The sequence below is a fragment of the Lissotriton helveticus genome, chromosome 12, assembly GCF_964261635.1.
Source record: "Lissotriton helveticus chromosome 12, aLisHel1.1, whole genome shotgun sequence".
Classification (NCBI taxonomy): Eukaryota; Metazoa; Chordata; class Amphibia; order Caudata; family Salamandridae; genus Lissotriton; species Lissotriton helveticus.
Window position 1 is genome coordinate 732,692,947 of NC_136073.1, and position 19,558 is coordinate 732,712,504.

The window sequence follows — 19,558 nt, forward strand, 5'->3', positions numbered from 1 at the left end:
CACATCCGAGCACACAGCAAAGTGGTAAATCCTCCTCATAGCTTCTCTATTTCTTCTTTTTGGCAGGTTCCCTAGTCCAAATGAGTTCTGGGGTCAGTGCCCCAATATTTATACTGCTTTTCCCTTTGAAGTTTTAAGCAGAAAGTTTCTGAGTTCAGTAGAAACCAGTTCTGTCCTCACTAGTATTGTGCAAAGTAGACCGTCTATTCAGGTGCTAGTGAACACTCCTCCCACCACTCTGAATGCAGAAAAAGTCTATTCAGCCTGGCTCTAAGTCACCCAGGAAAGGCGGGACACCTTAACCCCTGGCTTTATGACTGACTAGTGTGAATGCACATCCCCAGCACATGTCACTCCAAAACCAGACGGTGAATACACATATAGGCAGAGGCTCGCAGTATGGTTATGTAAGAAACTGCTCACGTTCTAAAAGTGTAATTTTCAGGCACACATTTTAACCCCTCCCACGCTCATGACGAGCTCAGCTCGTCATGAGCCATGGTTCTCGTGTGCTCATGACGAGCTGAGCTCATCATGACCGTTAGAACGCTCACACGCGGGGCTAATTCCCCTGCTGTGCTGGGCGTTCTAACGAACGGGCGTGGTCATGACGAGCTCAGCTCGTCATGAGCACACGAGAAACGTGGCTCATGACGAGCTGTGCTTGTCATGAGCACCGGGGCGCTGTGCGCCCCCCCTCCCCCCAGCACAGCGGGGGAATCGGCCCCGCAGCCAAGGGGTTAAAAATCACCTTTACTAAAAGGTGTGCTTTTAAATTCTGATTTCAGAGAGCCTAAACTCAATTTCTCTATCTTGTCCCAATTGAAAGATACACATGTAAAATGTTACAGAGCAGCTCCAAAGATAGCCTATGGGATAAGCAGCCTTTCAACAGTGAAAAACAAAATACACAGTATTTCACTATCAGGACATGCAAAACACACCAGTACATATACTACCTTTCACATAAACTGCACCCTGCCCTTGGGGGTGTCTTGGACCTACCTGAGGGGTGCCTTGCATGTAAGAAAAGGAAAGGTTGGGGCATGGCAAGTGGGTGTACTTGCCAGGTTGACATGGCAGTACAAATTGCTTCTAGGTACTGCAGTGGCAAGCTACTTGTGAGTGTGGCACAACCAGTGCTGCAAGCACACTAGTAGCATTTGAGTTGCATGGCCTGGGCACAGGTGCACATTACTAGGGACTTCGTGGTAAATCAAATAAGCTAATCATGGAAACACCTATCCATACAAAATTTACGTGGCGAGCATATGCACTTAGCACTGATTAGCAGTGGTAAAATGCCCCAAGTCCCAAAACCTACGAAAAGGGTCCAAAACAGGAGGCCAAAAAGCAAATAGTCTGGGGATAAGCCTGCCAAAAATGCCAGGTCGAACAAGATGACACAGTTTTAATTGTGCTAGGGGATTATAGTGTCTTTTGGATTTTTTTTTAATCAGTTTTATAGACCACCTTGATATTTCCACTTATTTTTCTAAATTTCATGTGATGGTATTCGGCCCAAATAAGACTAAAATCCTTAAATTTGTAGCGAAGAGTCATGTTATCAACCAGGTTGGCAATTTCCGATACCTGGGTGTTCAGTTGGATTCTCATCTTAATTGCCACTCGTTGATTAATCACAACATGTCTTTAACAGGGCTATCTACAGCATAGGCGCTTATTCTCGCCGGCTAGGGCACGCTCCTCTGAAGACAGTTTTTTTTATATCGTTAAGGCAAAATGCATCCCCATAGTTAATTATGGACCCATTGCATCTATCAAAATAGCAGAAAATAAGTTCCTTAGGGGGATCTTAAGGATCCCACAAAGCACACCTCTGAGGTAACACACAAAGAATTGGGTATGGATTATGTTTCTGATTTTATTAGTCTTCACCCCTTGCTTCTTTGGCTTTCAGTTTGGTGAAGGGCGAGCTGAAGTTTAATAGATTAATTGTTCATTCTTGCATGGGCGTGGATAATTCATTACAAATCCCCTGAATGCATTATGTTTTAACTGCTTGCAAACTCTAGGGATAACTGGACACTTTAAAAAAAAAAAAATTGTAACCAGATTGTATTGTCTAAACTGGTCACATTTTGGTGAAACAGGCATTTGGAGATAAGGTGGTAGCAGAAGATGAGTCACTTGCCTTGAACAATTAGCACTTAATTTGATATTGATGAAAACTGTTAGTGGCATGGAACCTTACCTAACCTTAAATATGCCTTTCTACCAAGACTGTTGACCCTTTTAGGCTTCATTTATTTTCACGGCTTTTGCCTTCTTGCCTTAGCTGCTGTAAATATTCTGGTTTGCCTGTATATATGTGTTTATTTTATTTATTTTCATTTTATTTATAAAGTTTTATATAGCGCGCACAAGGCCCTATAGGGTATCAGAGCGCTTTACATGAAGAGGTAGGGAGGACATAGGCGTGAGATCAAGAACCAATCACATATACGAGCGAGGAACCGACATTGAGGATTAACAAATTATTAAGCTTTACCACCAAAGGGAGTCGGCAAAGTGGTAGCATCGGAGTTAACTAGCTCAGAAACTGGTACTCTCTTGTGGCAATAGATCATCCAGGATCTCCAGGAATCTTCTTCTGAAACAGCAACGATTTGCCCCAAAAAAAATTACAACAGGACCTTTTCAGGAATGGCCCTCAGAATCTGGAATGCTTTGCCCCCAGAAACAAGATTGAACCCTTCCACTGCTTCCTTCAAAAGAGAAGTGAAATCGATTCTCATGGACAAATTTACCTGATCTACTCACATATCAATATATTTTATTCGCTAGTTTGTATTAGCTATCACTATGTATTAGTATCACTTATATTGTTCGATGTTGGTCTTTGTTTCTTACATCTGCCCTGTAAAGCGCTCTGATACCCGCAAGGGTCTTGTCCGTGCTATATAAAACCTTCAAATAAATAAATAAATAAAAAACAGCAGATGAATAGCAGGCAGCTATAAAATCAATTAACGAAAGATGTACTCTTAGGGCAGAAACTTGTTCATTAAAAATGTTTTCACTTCTTTTTTGAGAGAGGCGGTCGACAAAATCAAGCGGACATCCAGAGGCAGAGAATTCCAAATCTTCATGGCGATACCCGAGAATGCTCTATTGTATGTTTTCTTTTTACAGAAAAGTTGGGGTTTCAAGAGCAGAGTGCTAGCACGTGGCGATGATCTGTATCCCCCCTATAATTCAAGCTTTTGTGCCAAATACTTGGGGGTATTGAAATGCAATACTTTATGAGTCTGGCACACAATCTTCAGTTGAATTTTTGCCTGAAAAGTGAGTCAATTCAAGGATTTTAGGTCCGGGGAGATGTGCTTATTTCTTTTAGATCCAGTGAGAATTCTGGTAGCAGTGTAAAGAGCGGCCCTTAGCAGGACCTGCTTGTATCTAGGCAGGCCGTATAGTGTGGTGCTTCCGTAATCCAGCCTGGGCAACACAGAGCTTAGCCCGCAAATTTAAAGTCGTCCTGTTGGAGAAAAGGTTTTAGTTTCCTTAGCAATCTCATATGATAATTTGCTCCTTTGGTGATAGTATTGATGTGTTCCTGCATATTCAGGTATTTTTCCAGTGTAATTCCCAGAGCTCTAGCAGAGTCTATAATTTGAGTAGAACAGATAAGGGCAGTTAGATGCTTCATCCAGAGATCGATCTTGATAATGTTGTTAGGAGGCGTAATGAGGAGAAATTCAGTTTTGACAGCATTGAGCTTGAGACGGTTGCTAGTGAGCCAATGCGGAGTGTTTTGTAAAGTAGAGGTGAGGGACCTAATGTCTTTTGGGGAGATTTTCAGATACAATTGGGTGTCATCCACATACATGTTACGATGAATGTTAGTAGCTTTCAAGGAGTCTGCAAAGGTTCTAAGAATAAATTGAAGAGAATGGGTGAGAGGGCGGATCCCTATGTAACCCCAAAGTTGACTGCGGAGGGCTGAGAAAAGGATTGATTATCCTTCACTTTTTGGGTTCTATCATGGAGGAATGAAGTGAACCAATGCAGTACAGACCCTGATAATCCCATCCGCTGTTCAAGTAGGTTCAGTAGACTGTTGTGTTTAACAGTGTCCGATCCAGAAGATAAGTCAAGTAGTATAAGAAGACACAATTCCTTTTGGTCCAGCATTTTTAATATGTAATCCTCAATGTTTGTGGGTGCTGATTCAGTGATGTGACCTTGATGGAAGCAGGACTGGTGTTGTCCAAGAGTTGGAAGTTATCTATGTGCTTGCAAAGTTGAATCTGGACGCATTTTTCCAGAAGCCTCGCCAGAGTGGGGATGTTGGAGATTGGGTGGAAGTTGTTACGATCTGAGCAATCTGCAGTTGGCTTTTTTCAAAATGGAGGGAGTTACCTGCCCTACTTTTAGGTAATCCGGGATAGTGCCTTGACTAAGTAAGGCATTTACGATCTTAGACCATAAGGGGAGAATAGAGGATTTGATCTTCTCGATGATAGTCTGAAGAAAAGGGTTGATAAAATCATTAGATGGGTTCAAAGTTAAAAGAATGTTGTAAATGTCACTTTCATTGAAGGGTTCTGAAAGTGCGCCAAGAGGCATTATTTTTGGGAACTTGCCTATGGTGCCCAACCAGATCAGCGGTCTGGGAGGTTTGCGGAAAGATATGCAAGACAGCCAGAAGTAGTTCCATCACTGAGTGTCGATGATTTTCAATGATTTTAGTTTTTCCAGGAGAAGGAAGCAAAGTCCTCACAATTCGGGAGTGTGGTGAACCCTTTGCCAAGCTAGTTTGGTATGTTGAGCGATGGTATGTTGAGCGATTGTTGCTTGACAATTTCAAAAATATTTTTGGGTTGATTTCTGGCTCGGTCTAGCTGGGTCCTGAAGAAGTTGGCCTTCCCATGTTTGATTCTGCTGTTGTATGTGTTCCTCAATGATTCTAAAGGTTTTAGGTGCTCCATGAAGGGGAAGGATCTCCAGGCTCTTTCTGCTAATCTCAGATTGCATCTTTCCGAATTCAGGTTACTGTTGAACCAAAGTTTAGAGATTTTAATGGATATGTTTTTTAATTGAGTGGGGTGGTTGAGTCAAGGACATTCAAGATGGTAGTATTGTAGAAGTCTGAGGTCGTGAACATCTGCCATATCCGTCTGAGGAGACACGGCGTCATTACAGAGGGTAGATAAATCATTAGGGTTTATGTTTTGAAAACTCCCTTTCCGTTGTTTTTGTTTTCTTCAGTTGAGCTCTCTTCGGGATCACAACCACATTGATGAGGAAGGCGATACAGTAGTGGTCTGTCAAGTCGCAGTAGATAATGGATTCCAATGTGGTGGTGTCAATATTGCAGTGATAATGTCCAAGGTCTCACCCTTCATGTGAGTAGGGCTGTCACAGATTTGGGTCAACTTGTGGTTTGACAGAAAGGAGTTAAAGCTGTTCACTGTATGGTCAGTCGGATCATTCCAATACAGTTTATAATCCCCAAGGAAGATCTGGGTCACTTGAGGGTCATCGCTGATTGAGATGACCAGGAGGGTGGTAGAGCGTGTGTAGTTTACAAATGAGACAATTGTTTCTTGTGATATTCGCAAGCAGGCAGAGCAGCAGTTTCTGACTGGATCACAGAGGGGGTGCTACGGTAAATGTAGGCTATTTCCCCACCAGGTTTCTTTGTTCTACCTAGTCGGATGATGCAGTGATTAAGAGGGATTAAGAGGTCTAAAATAGGAGGAGATGAGTTGTTTAACCATGTTTCCGTGAGGATAATGATATCAAACTCCTATGTGAGGATGAGGTCATAAATCTCATAAATTATGTGGGATAACGTCTTCATCGCTGATACTTTGCACATAGTCATGATCTGCCCCAGGTATAGCGACTTGTGCCAAAAATTCATACGACCCCTTTAGTTACCTATGAATTTTTTTTCAAGTGAGACCTGCGTTATTGTTTTTATCAACTCCCACAGTAATTTATTTTTTTATCAATGTATCTGCTGGTTCAAGTAAAAGTTCTGACATTTGTAAAGCGCACTACTCACCCAGAGGGTCTCAAGGCGCTAGGGGAAGGGGTTCATTATTTGTCGAAAAGCCACGTTTTAAGTTCTTTTCTGAAGGAGGTGTGGTTCTGAGTAAGGCGGAGGTGAGTGGGGAGTGAGTTCCATGTCTTGGCAGCCAGGTAGGAGAAGGATCTGCCACCCATGGTGGATTCCGGATGCGCGTGTTTGAAGCAAGGTAAACTGTGAGCTCTTTATTTTTGCATTGCTGCTATTGTGTCTCTAATATATTATATTGGGCTTGACTTACATGATTTTACTTCGAAAATTTATTAAAGTATATATTGATTTGAGTCCTGTATAAAAACATTGACCGGATCCAACGTACTGAAAACATTTAACACATTGTTGCGCAATAAGTTCCATTGTAAACCACTACTCATTTACTAGCTGACATTTGTAGAACATATTTGACTAGCTCAAACCTGCCTCCTCTTTTTACAGTTAATGTAGTCGAAGCACTTCAAGAATTCTGGCAGATGAAGCAGACACGTGGTGCTGATTTGAAAAATGGAGCTCTTGTGGTGTATGAGATGGTACCATCCAACAGTCCTCCATATGTTTGCTATGTCACCTTGCCAGGTGGAAGCTGTTTTGGCAGTTTTCAGGTAACAAAAGGGAGAGTAAGCCTTGGAAGCTGAGTTTGTTTTGATGAATCATTTAAAGTTGCTTATGCTGCTTACAGTATTGCATCCTACATATGCATGAAATTCACATTCACCACTGACTCTTCGTAGCTCACATTTACAGTATCTCCACAAAAGGATGGTCATAAACGATCTACATATGGTAGCATGTATGAAGGGCTTGTCTAATAAGTCATGTATTTCCTTCATTGCTTCCGTCGTAGTTGCTATGTAGTTGAGAAGAGGACTGAATTTCCTGCCATGGCCTTTATCCCCACTCCACCCATACTGGCTTAGTTTGAACACGTAATTTTGTAAACCGCTACCACTGGCAGGCTAGACCATCGAACAGGAGTTATGGTGAGAAAGAAACCAGCTGCATAGGTAATTTTGATAATATATGATTTTTTTACATTTCCAAACCAAGGTAGTCTTTCAGCACTCCAGTTGGATTGAAGGCGTGCAACACAGAGGGTTTAGATTCCTCCCACCCGGTACTCTTACAAGCAATAACAAGCGATATGCTAAGTCCTAGCACTACTTACATTTTTTTTTACACTTTTAGCCATGGTTCTGGGCAGCATGTTTTAAATCATCAATAGGTCGCATCGGTGAGACCTGTTGGCTTTGAAATGCTTGTTTTCCTGGTGGGAACGGTTGGGTGGGAGAGGGGCATACAATCGGTCATATCAGTGCACATGAAAAGTGGTCAAAAAGAAGTTCTGGCAATATTCGCCATAGTGGAGCCGCTAAAGTACTGAACTGCAGAGTCCAAATATGTGAGAACTATACACTAGAAACCCTATAGAGGAGAGCAAAGCATGGATTGAGAGTTGTGACAAAAGGTATACATTCTGAGGCCTTGTTAAAGCATGGCACAAATGTGTGATAGAGGAGAGCAAAGCATGGATTGAGAGTTGTGGCAAAAGGTATACATTCTGAGGCCTTTTAAAGCGTTGCACAAATGTGTGATATATGCCGCATTGTCCTCCCTCACTATTCCCTTCAGGCGCTACCCACAAATCTTTCATGATCCTTATTCAGCATGGCATAAATTATATGTGTAGTTTTCCTTCTTGAATGAACGTTAGTTTAATGCATCATAGCAAACTAGTGATCTTTTTTGTGGAATTTGAAAACGAGATTCATTTGCGTCTTTTTGATGTGTTGTCTCTAGTTCTGTCCAACAAAAGCGGAAGCAAGACGCAGTGCGGCAAAGATTGCGCTAATGAACTCTGTCTTCAATGAGCACCCATCCCGTAGAATTACTGACGAGTTTATAGAGAAGAGTGTCTTGGAAGCATTGGCAACTTTCAATGTAAGTAATGGTAATGTTTGACAATTTGTTTGCGCTACTTCAGAGGGCTCCAACATGTGTAGTATGTTTGCTTCTCCTACATCTGGAAATGTTTATTCAGCTCTTTTCTAGCACGTCATATTGCACAAATACTCAAACGATGCGATCAGGCAAAATTTAATATTTTAGATCATTTATTGCTGTTCAGACCCGTTTATTACAGAACTACACTTTGGTGATCAATTTATTGTTGAACATTCGGTTTGTACCCTGCTCCTTCCATTTAAAAAAAAAAAACACATTTTAAGATGGAAGTGGCAATATCAATTATTACTGGGGCCTAAAATTCTTTACCAACAGATTTGCATGAGCTGTAGCGGGATGCTTAATATGGATGAAGTCACTGCAGATGTCTACAGTGCAGTTTAGAGCAAGGAATTATTGATCAGTGAGCTACTTCGTTCTATCAGCAGCTGTACACTTACACATACAACTTTGTGTGCTGATGTAGAAGATGAGTCGATGCACAAAGTGTGTCCTCACCATATAAGAGGGTAATGGCCAGGTATAGTGGATTATTTCTACATAGTGTATTTTTTATGATTAGTCGGTAACTTTTGTGGAGGCGTCACATTAAAACAGCGAAAGGCAATGAGTGGAAGAATTGCAAAAGTCTGCATTGGCAAACTTTTTTTGCCCACTTTGTATAGACGGGGAGCAACCATATGCATTGCATATTACTCTTGTTTCTGTTCTAGTATATACAGTCAGCTCCATATACCAAGTCTTCTCTCAACAGGAAAGCAAGCAATCCCACCAGTTTCGCCATTGTTGATCTCATCGTTGAGGTGCAGTGTGAATCCTATGGCATTGTGTGCTTGGGACTCTTGTGTGGGAATACACTTAGCACCTAGGACATTATAAAAGTAAAAAGTGATGAGGCACTGTTTAAACAGGGGAAAAATTGCTATATTTTCTATGAACTTGTAGTCTATACATTTTGGTTTTGTTTTAGATTATAATATTATTTTGAGCATGAGAGTTTTGAGGTATGTGTGGTACATCCCCCATAGATCACTGGTTTGAAAGTTCAAGTTTTCGTAAAAAGATTGAACAAGCATTAGACCTTTTTAGGTCAGAAAAACGTGATTGCATCTTCTGTACATGTTAAATCTGCAATTAAATAAATGTTAATCAAATATTTATTCTCAGTGGTGATGGTCAACTGTCAATCTCTCCTACCAAGAAAAGACGCAGGTGGAACAGGTCTTGAAGAGTCTCTCACTCACTAATAGAGATAGCCGCTGTAGCTTAACAATTTATTCAACAAGCTAAATCTGTTTCAAGACGTTTTGATGATATTTTAACTTCACCTTCCTTAGATAATATGGCTATGGATTCATATCCTTCTCTTTCACCTTGCACAATCACTTACTCATCAGACGTCTGTTGGAATGAACACCTCAGTTGACATGGTTAGAGGTTCTAATGAAACTGGGAGAATGCTTAATGTCGGCAATGCAACCAGTGTTATTACTTGGACTCCTCAATATTTCCATCCTTACAGGGTAACCGTGAAGAAGCTGATAATCCAAACACAGGAATTGGTGCTTTCCGCTTTATGTTGGAATCAAATAAGGGAAAGTCGATGCTAGAGTTTCAGGTAAAGTCTTGTTCTGTTACATACAATTTGTGTAAGATAATTTTGCCAACTTCCCCAAATCAACCGTTTTTTAGTGCATCCGTAAACACAAATTATCTGTTAACATTCAGTTCTTTTTTAAGCCTATCAGCAATGGTATTTTGTTAACTACTAGACTTTTTAATGATGACCAGTGAAAATCGCATCACACTTTAAGTTGTTTCCCCTGCCTCCTGTAACTACTTTTGTACAATGGTCTCTTCAAGAAGCATATGCAGTTTTCAATATTGTTCTCTTTTTTCATTGTACACCTTTTTATTTTGACAGGTATTGCAAATCAGATCTGTGAATAGTGTTGATGTACACCTAAATTTCCAAGAGTAAAGTGCACTTACTAACATAAAACTATTTCTCACTTCTGCCTTTAGAGGTAAATATTGTTTGGAATTCATGTTTGGGCAGCGCAGATGTACACCTCTTACTCATTGCCCCTACAGGAACTTATTGCTTAGATAATTTTATACATGTCCGCCATTGCCATTTCCTTTTTTGTAGAAGTGGAGATTATTTTCTGCATTGTAGGAACTTCATTTCTTGTCATAAACCTTGAAATAATTCCCCGCTGTTTGCAGTGGAACCCGAACACTTTTTCACAGATATTTTGTAAGAGGATATGAATTTAACATGTCTAGTATAAAAGTGATTTAAAAAGAGTGTGGGGACTTTACTACCAGTCTCAGCACCACCTGTGGCAGCGATGGCCCGCCAACATTCTCGCCACACCAGGAGGCACATACAGCCCGCATCTTGACCACGCACCGCAGATCCTGCCTGGGCCAAGAGCAGGCCCGTCTTCGCCAGGAAGAGGCTGCGCTACTGTTTTCCAGTACACAGAGGTCTAACTTCGATCCATGCCGGTGACCTTTTGGTGCTATATCATGAGGAGACTTAACGATGGTGACAATAATGCTCGTCCCTCCGTCTCGATGAATAGCATGCTGGAACGGGTTGTTGAGATTGTAACCAATGAGATTGAACAGACCGAATTTACACTCTTGATTGAGGGGCATTGTTGGTACAATCAACTGCTCAAAGATAGCAAAATTCTCTGCAAGAGATTGTAAAGGAAATGGCGAAAAAATTATGATCTTGATGCCAAAAGAGAATATAAACAGTCACTTAAAGGTCACTATAATAAGGTTTATGAGGCCAAAATAAACTATTTTACAAATAGAATAGAATTGTCTAAATCTAAAAGTGAAGAGCTTTTTAAAATTGTAAAAACGTACAAACCCGGCTTCGGAGATGAAGATCGCTCCATCTACTGCCGATTGGCTGGTTGCATTAGCAACTTTTTTCCATGAAAAGATCAGAACGATTCAAGAAACTCTGAGGGTGAACTTGCCCGGGGTCGGCAAAATATTATCAAGCCCTGCTATGGAGCCTGTGTTAGGAGTCGCTCACTCGCCACAGCAATTTCCCCCGCTGTCACTGTAAACGTATCTAGCTAGCATTAAAAGCCTTAAGTCGGGCTCCCCTTCCGATCCATGGCCTGTAAAAGTACTTGTGTCCATAGCTCAGGTTATTAATCCTGTGGTAAATAAAATCTTTAACGCTTCATTAGAATCGGGCCACATGAAATCTAGATGGAAGCAGGCAAAAATGTTACCACTGATTAAAAAAAACGGCTGCTGACCCGAAAATGCTAGAAAGTTATAGGCCCATCTCTCTTCTCCAAGCCTTTTCTAAGGTGTTGGAGAAATACGTTAACTCAGTGATCCCTGACTATGTGGAAACCAATCGCCTTCTCCACAGTACCCAGTCCGGGTTCAGAGCCAACTACAGCACAGAGTCCGCCCTTTTAGAAGTATCTGAATACATAAGGGAGAGCCTAGTTGGGGTGGGAAGGCCATTCTGATCCTGTTAGACTTATCAGCGGCCTTCGATACCGTGACTCATGCCAAACTGTTGAACAGGATCCAGGCTCTCTGTATTGGAGGTTCCGTGTTAAAGTGGCTTGCTTCCTATTTGAAAGATAGGAATCAGGAGGTTTGGATTCCTCCTTTTGCAGGTAGAATCCCAAAAATGGACGTGGGAGTCCCTCAGGGATCCATTCTGAGTCCCACATTATTTAATCTCTATATGTCCCTTTTAACTGTCCTGGCAGAGTCTTATGGAGCGAAAATGATCTCATATGCTGACGATACTCAGCTCCTTTTCTCCTGTGACAAAGGGAAGAATTTTGAGGGATCCAGCATCAAAACTTGCCTCTCCAAAGTATTTACATGACTAAGAGTTAACCAGCTTAAATGCAATCCGGAAAAGTCGGAGATCATCTTCTTTGGCACTCAATTGCCAGAAGACTGGAGACTCTGGTGGCCAGAAGATATGTCGCCACCTCCCGCTGCGCAACAAGAAGTAAAGAATTTAGGTGTCTTGATAGATGATCACCTATCAATGAAGGCCCAAGTCCAATCAGTTGTAGGAACATGCTTTGGTCTCCTCAGGATGCTCTGGAAATTCCTTCCACTCCTGTCTCTAGTCCACAATAGATTTGTGGTCCAAGCACTAATCACTTCAAGATTGGACTACGTGAATATACCCCATCTCGGCCTTCCAGAATATCTTCTCAAGCGTCTACAGGTGGCACAGAATGCAGCAGCTAGAGCCATTCTCAGGCTTAAAGTGAGGACGCATATGTCCCCTTACTTTTTAGAGAACTTCACTGGCTCCTGGTAAAGAATAGAATCAGATTTAAGGTAATGGTGCTATTCTTTAAAGCTTTACGTGGAATGGGGGCTATGTACCTGTGCAGAAGGATCTCCCACTATGTTCTGTCTAGAACTCTGAGATCCTCCTTGTTGAGCCTAGCCAGGGTCCCCAAAAATTCTTGCGTTTGGGCGAGGATCCTCGTTTGGGTTCTTCGGCGCCCAGGCCTGGAATGCGCTCCCGCTTCACTGAGAGTGGTGACGGATTTACCCACTTTCAGAAGACGTCTCAAAACTCGGCTTTTTAACCAAAGATTGTGAGTAATCTTCCGTCGCTCTCTGGCTTTCTTTTTTCTCCATCTTTCTGCATTTGTTGCCATTAGGAGGTGTCTGCTTCAGGTGCCTTTTTAATGCACCGGTACACTTCTGAGTAGCTGTGCTCTATATAAATGCCTTTATATTCATATTCTTGTCCTGATCCGGATACCGTAAGCAGTAGTAACGTACCTGAGGTGAGGGACTTAGCTCGCAAGCCCCTTTCAGCCTTGATACTAGTCCCGAAATTGTAGTCCATATAGAGTCTGCCTTTGTATTTTGGTAGCTCCACATTGCTGCAGTGGGCTCCCACTGTAGTGGTCAAGCGAAAAAGGCAACTGGGAAAGAATGAGGGTAGTAAAAGGAAACAGCCCGCTCTTAATAAAGGCTCGAAGTACCAATTGTTCTCATGGATCCAACCATCGACCATACCATGACGCAGGCTGCTGAATGTCAGACTAACGATCTGGTGTCCTCGGATTCTCTGACTCTTGAGGCATTGTGCGATAAGTTTGATAAAATCTTCGTGGACAAATTGAAACCAGTGATGGATCGCCTCTATAAACTTGAAAGCTTAATATCTCTTCCTCTGAAAAAGCCCTCTCCAAAACACCCAAAACATATAGGCGGCAGCACTGCTGCACGTGGCCTACCAACCCTCTATTGCCACCAAACTAGTACGCGTAACACACTTTTTTCACCTGAGTGGACTCTCAGACCATCCTCTAATATTGTACTCCAGGATACAGGTGCAGCTCACCTTGGTGCTTGACCTCAGTCTACTACAGCCCTTCCTGCCCTGGTAACTACTGCATCGACTTCATAGGCCACCGTTAGTTGCACACTAGCCCCGTGTCACAACAGTCTGAGCCTTCCTCCTGCAGCCTGCCCCTATGTTCAAATTTTGGCCAGGGGTCCCCATTAAAGGCTGGGTAACAAGAATCCTGGGATGAGTTACGCAATATGGCCTCTGACTGCCTCCTTAAGCACAAGCTCTTTGATGCCTGGGGTCTGAATGTAATTATAATGGCCAGGAGGCTGGGTTTGTTAGGACAGTCCAATAAAAATATTGTAGGGGACTGAGTTGTTTTAAACGTCTGCAGGCCCACATGTGTCCGTATCATTTTGAGCATTAAGGATCTTCTTAACCCATTCACAACAAAAGTTGTAACTCTCCCGCTTGGGCTATTTTACAGGCCACCTGCCCTCTTCCCAGATCTATGCCCTCATATTAGGAACACACCTAGTCATGTTGTATGTTCTAATAAATTCTCAGCATTGAGTGTTCTGGAGGCTGGGGAATGACTCTTAGCGAATGAGGCAATGGCTAACCAGGCGCCTTCTCACATAGCTCCCATCAGATTGCACCACACTTATAATACTCTTGACCACCCTGACCTTGAAGGCCGACCGGATGATCCTCTAGTGGACTTATCCTCCTTTTCCCTAAGTCTCCTGGAAAGCTCCGCTTATTTCTTTGAATGTGGCAAGCTTATCAGCTAAATTACTCCGTCTGCTCTGGTGTGAGTTCATAGACCAGTTTGATTTTTGTCTAGTCCTAGAGACATGGTCTCTATTCCAAGAGACATGGTCCCTGCAGCCCCAGTTTCATGTAGGTTATGTAAATTATGCTAAGGTCACCGTCACAGCAGGAGGGGATAGGCCTTCCGGGGGCCTTACTATTTGGGTACGGACCACAGTGAGGGGCGTGGTGAGAGAAATCGAGGTAGACTGACCTAATGTGTGTATGCCTCAACGTCCCCCAGGGTGAAATTTACCTCGTATACAATGTATATTGAATATCAGTTGTGAGAAACAGGGAATCGATTGTTCTTGATCAATTGAGTGCACCTTCACAGCCATCCGTTGCAAGGATAATCCTGGGAGGTGACCTCCACTGCCAATTTGAGCCCTGAGCCTTGACATTTCGGCCTTGTCTGTAGATCGAGTTAATATATGGTCAGGTTCGAGGCATGTGGGCTGCTAAATTCATATCTTAGCATTAGATCGCCGCCTAGTGTTGGGTCCGGATGATCGCACATTGTTGTCCTGGAAGAGTCTTCGAAGTATCCTGAGATAGGTGGCTCCTCCCCTGGACTACAGTGCGCATGGGCATCGGCTCCATCCCCAGATTGTTTTTTTCCGCCATTGGGTTCGGATGCGGTCTCGACCTCTCTCTGTCGGACCCGAGAAAAACTAACTTTTTAAGGCCAAAAGGCCTTGTTTTCATAGCGTCGGTATTGTTTGCGCACGGTCTCGAGTTCTTCCGTCTCTTGGAGTCGGATTCAGCGGAGTTTTTTCACTCTTCGGACATCGAGGCCTTCTCATCGCGACACGACTGCAACTTTCCAACATGGAGCGGAGTCCATTTAAGTTCTGTCCGCTCTGTGGGTCCAAATACCCACATATAGATTTGCACCCCGTCTGTAACAAATGCCTTTCACCAGACCACGACGACGGAAAGTGCAAGGCCTGCGCACAATTCAGGTCTAAGAAGACTCTCAAGCTTCGGCGCGCGGTGCGCCTGGAGGCCAGAGAAGCGGCCCCGGATCCGGAAAACATTTTCGGCGACCAAGAAGAGGAGGACCAGAGTCATCATCTCCAAATCTCCCCGCCCGCGACGGAGGTCGAGGCGGATCCGGTAGACGACGACGGAGTCGTGGGTCAAGGCCTTGAATACGTCGACGAGGTAGGGGACGTCGAAGAGATTTATGGGGCCGCGGAAGATAGCTCAGGGGACGAGCTATGCCCCGAAGGTTACGAAGATCACGATCGGGTCACGGGATCGCCTGTTGGCCTTACCCAAGACCCCGTACCGCAAGCCACGGCCCCGCCTTCAGGCCCGGCCACGGACACACTTGCTGCGCAGCCCGTTTCGAAACCGAAACCGAAACCTACGGTATCGACAACACCTAAAATGGCCGACCCGAAAACGAAACCGAAACTTATGGACTCGAGCGTCCCTAAAATGGCGGCCGTACCAATGAAAGCTACCGCACCGGCTACTTCATCGACTCCGTCGGCCTCCGGTCCACAGAAGTCGAAGAAATCGGTCGATTCCACAGGGTCGAAGTCGGCGCCAGAGGAGGGATCCTCTAAGAAGGGTGGTCGGCACGGGTCAACCGCTGCGACACCGTCCAAGCACGCCAAAGCCAGCGGCACGGCTCCGGTTCCGACTGGGACTTCGTTAGTCGGACGCGTGGTGGACACGGAGGCGACACAAGCACACGGATCGAAGGCTGGCACATCTGCGCATCGGTCCAAGGACTCTGGGTCGGCGGCGGCAGCATCTTCGTCCAAGACTCAGAAGGGCCAAGACGTCGGATCCGAGGGGAAAGTCAAGCCATCCTCGTCGGCGCAAAAGGCCACTGCAAGTGAAGCGTCCCTCATCGCCTCTTCACTACAGAGAATCAGGGAGAAGGCCGCTGCTACGTCGGCTCCGATGCCATCGCCACAGACACAGAGGGACACTCCGGCAAAGCCTGCGAGTAAACTTCTTTTCCTTCTGCCACCAAAAGAGGCGCCGAAGGCCTTTTCAACGAAATCGACGCCAAAGAAGTCGGATTCTACAACGGCAGGGGCACTTTCAAGTCGGGTACTCGACTCAGAAGAGGATTCTGAGCGTTTTATCGACGCCGACACGGGCAAATTGACCCTTTACAAGAGGAGGATCACTTCAGAGCCAGTGGACTCCTATGTCATCCCCCTGAAGAAGAAAAGGCTTCCTCAAGACGCTTCAAGCCTCATAGAACCTATCCAGCCTCCTCCAAGGAGGAGCCCTACACCCTCACCAGATCACTCTGAGGGTGAGGGATATGATGAGGATGACCAGTTCCAGCCCTTGTGATACCACCTCTTAAGAAATGGACCCAGACTGCAATTAAAAGGAATGCCCTTACCTTAAATCAGTGGTTAAGACCCTATGATGACAAAATCAGTTCAGATCGGATAAGGGCCCATACATTCAATCACCCTATCTCGACTAGTCTTATTGATTACCATTATTATGGACCTCAAACTGTGGCCACATCTTGAGGCCATGCTAGTAATGCCCCGACATGATAGTGACCATAATACCATGGTGCTCGAGCTTAATTCAAATCTAAATGGCCAAACTGCCCACCCTGGAGAGCCCCTGGATTTGAGATTGAGGATTATCAGCAACAGGCGCAGGATGAAAAGGTGCAGTATGGAGACCTTGCAAGAGGCCATCAGCCAGAGTTTTAATTTGCTGGTGGAAAGAATGGAGGAATGGTTCCTTTCTTTTTGGAAGGGTGTTTCGAAAAATCACTGGGTGTTATTTCTGGGATCCATATTGGGTTGTTTGGGAAACTAAAGGGCCCTTTTTTCTTTATTGAAACCAGGCGATCACTTAAGGAAGTACCAACCGACTTTGTATAATAAATGTTGTAGGGATGCCAAGTCTAATTTGATCAAAGTTAATCCAAGAGCAAGACAGGTCCCTGAAACAGGCAGCTAGGCGTATTCACAAAAAGGCTCTTACAGATGCCAAAAAAGATTGGGAGAGGGAAAGATGGGAGAGACGCTTCTACAAGCCACCAAATGTAAAGTGCATCATTCATTCTGGAATATAATTTCCTGCGCAGTAGGGAAGGGCCTTTTCTAGTTGAAGTCAATATTTCAGCTGTTAACTGGGTAGCTCATTATTCAAACTTGTATGTGTCTAGAAGGGAGAATTGACCTCTGTGGTCAATGATCCCATGGGCTCGGGGACCTGGGGGCAATCTACTCAGGACACAGGGGAGGAGGTGGATAGTGTTGAAGCGCCTGTCCCGAGGAATGTCTTTAATAATCAAGGAATTTCAGCCCAGGAAATAGGTTTATCTATACCAGGCATTGTACCCAGTAAAGCGCTGGGCTTAGATAAAATCCCCAGGGATGTATTGTGGAGAGAGGCAGACATTTGGGTTGCTCATTTTTCACCATTATTTACAGCTTTCTTGAAGCCGGTACGAAAATTATTCCCATTCATAAGAAAGGCCCTTGCGACGTACCAATAAACTATAGACCCATAAGTCTCATCGACTGCTCGCAAAAGATGTTTTTATAGGGTCATACTCGGTAGACTGCAGGAGTGAATGGTTTAAAATGACATTTTGGCACCTTTAAAGGTGGGTTTTAGGGAGGCGACGAGCACGCCTTACCAGGTGTTCCGGCTCCTGATGGTGTACTGGAAGGTGGTCACCTTGGGGGTGGACACCTGTATGTCTTGTTTGTGGACCTTCATTCCACATTGAGTTTAGTCCCCAGGCCCTATGCAGGTGCGACAAGAGTTAGGGGTACCCAGCGACCTACTTGACATTATTGTGAGGGTGCACATGAACAACTATGTGCACGTGAGGTGCTACCAGGCCGGGGAGTTGACAAAGCCATTCCCTATAAAGGCAGTAAGACAGGGCTGTGTATTCACTCCAACACTTTTCTTCCTCTATATAAATGGTCTTCTAGACTTCCTGGGGCAGATTGACATTGATGCTCCCAGACTGGCACACATGAGGATTCCTGCCCTCATTGTTGCCAACGATATCCTCCAATTGTTGAAACCTTCCCTCGGCCTACAAAAGCTCCTTGACCGGTTTGACCGCTTTTGCAGGGCTTGGAGCCTTGAAATGAATGTAGGCAAGACAATAGAATTTTTAAATCCAGGGCATTTTTCTAGGACAAACACAGTCCTAGCAGGGGCTCCCTTAGAAAGAGTCCATTCTTTCACGTAGCTGGTTGTTATATTAAGTTAACATCTGCGGTGGCAGGCACACGTTACCGAGCGCAAGTCATGGGGGTGATCTTGTTGTATGGCGTTTTAGTTTCCAAATGGATTTTATAGCCCATGCAACCCAAATACAGGCATGGCTACTTCCATCCGTTCACCAAACGTCACAACGATTTCTTGGAAAACCAGCTTAAGCCGTTAGGGACTTCCCCCTTGCTTGAATATTGATTTCTCCAAGAAGTCAGTTAGTTTATAATGAACATCTATTCTTTAGGGGTTCATTCATGACGTACATATGCCCGACTTTACGTCAATACTGGCATTCCTAAACCCCTTTAAGGTATAAATATACCTTCACTTGCTATGGCAAAGCACGGTGGTTCGGAGCAGTTCGACCTACTTGCCCGACGCAGCTCGCGGTGGGCAAGTGCCGAAGGAAGCCGACTCTCCATCTGACGCACTGATCAGGAAGCTACCCTCCTCTGCTGAGAGAAATCCAGCTCCAGTGTTTGACTCCCCTTGCGGGGTGTTGGGAAATCGAGTCCCGAGACAGAGATACCAGACCTCCTTCATTCTAAGGTATGGAGCTGATTAGAACCAAGAGAAACCTTTGGTAGATTCTTGGCAAAACTAAACCTATTCTAAAGACCATACTTACTTCCTTCCCTTGTACTAGACCTAGGTTAGGTACATTGGGGTAGGCGTATTTTAGAAGCACCAGTTGAGTATTTTAGCCTGTGTTATTTATGTATGTATTTTTATATGGCTTAGAAACCATACAATGCTCTTACAGTATTATTTCATATTACTGTTTACGCTGTACGCATTATACTTTGCATTCTGCCTAACGATTGGAGCAGTTCACCTCTCTTGCATGAGAAAGAAGACTGTTCAATAAACCCTTTTTATTGAAAACTCCTGTCTCACTATTTCGCTGCAACTCTGTAGAAACAAAGCATGCACGATTGACTGACTGAAATACTTATCTATTGTTTCCACAACTCTGAAGATAGTTATTCCAGTCCTAGGGAAACAAAGTTGTCATGTTTGTGTCGTTATCAGAAACTAGTCCCTTCTTGTGTATTCAAGAGAGTTTCTAGTGACCTCTGAGCTAGCTGGCACTCACAATTAAATTGAGTATATTGGATAGAGACCTACTGACCTAAGTCCTACGTCCTATCTATAGGATA

The 19,558-nt window shown here is 44.0% G+C and overlaps 1 protein-coding gene across 1 annotated transcript in view; it reads left to right on the top strand.

Annotated features, from left to right (window-relative positions):
• LIX1L (limb and CNS expressed 1 like) overlaps nt 1-19,558 on the top strand; it is a 261,466-nt gene that overhangs the window by 62,627 nt on the left and 179,281 nt on the right. The window contains exons 2-4 of the mRNA XM_078669935.1: nt 6,494-6,657; nt 7,853-7,993; nt 9,540-9,635. Coding sequence (XP_078526061.1) covers nt 6,494-6,657; nt 7,853-7,993; nt 9,540-9,635 — 401 coding nt within the window. The remainder of the gene's footprint in view (nt 1-6,493; nt 6,658-7,852; nt 7,994-9,539; nt 9,636-19,558) is intronic.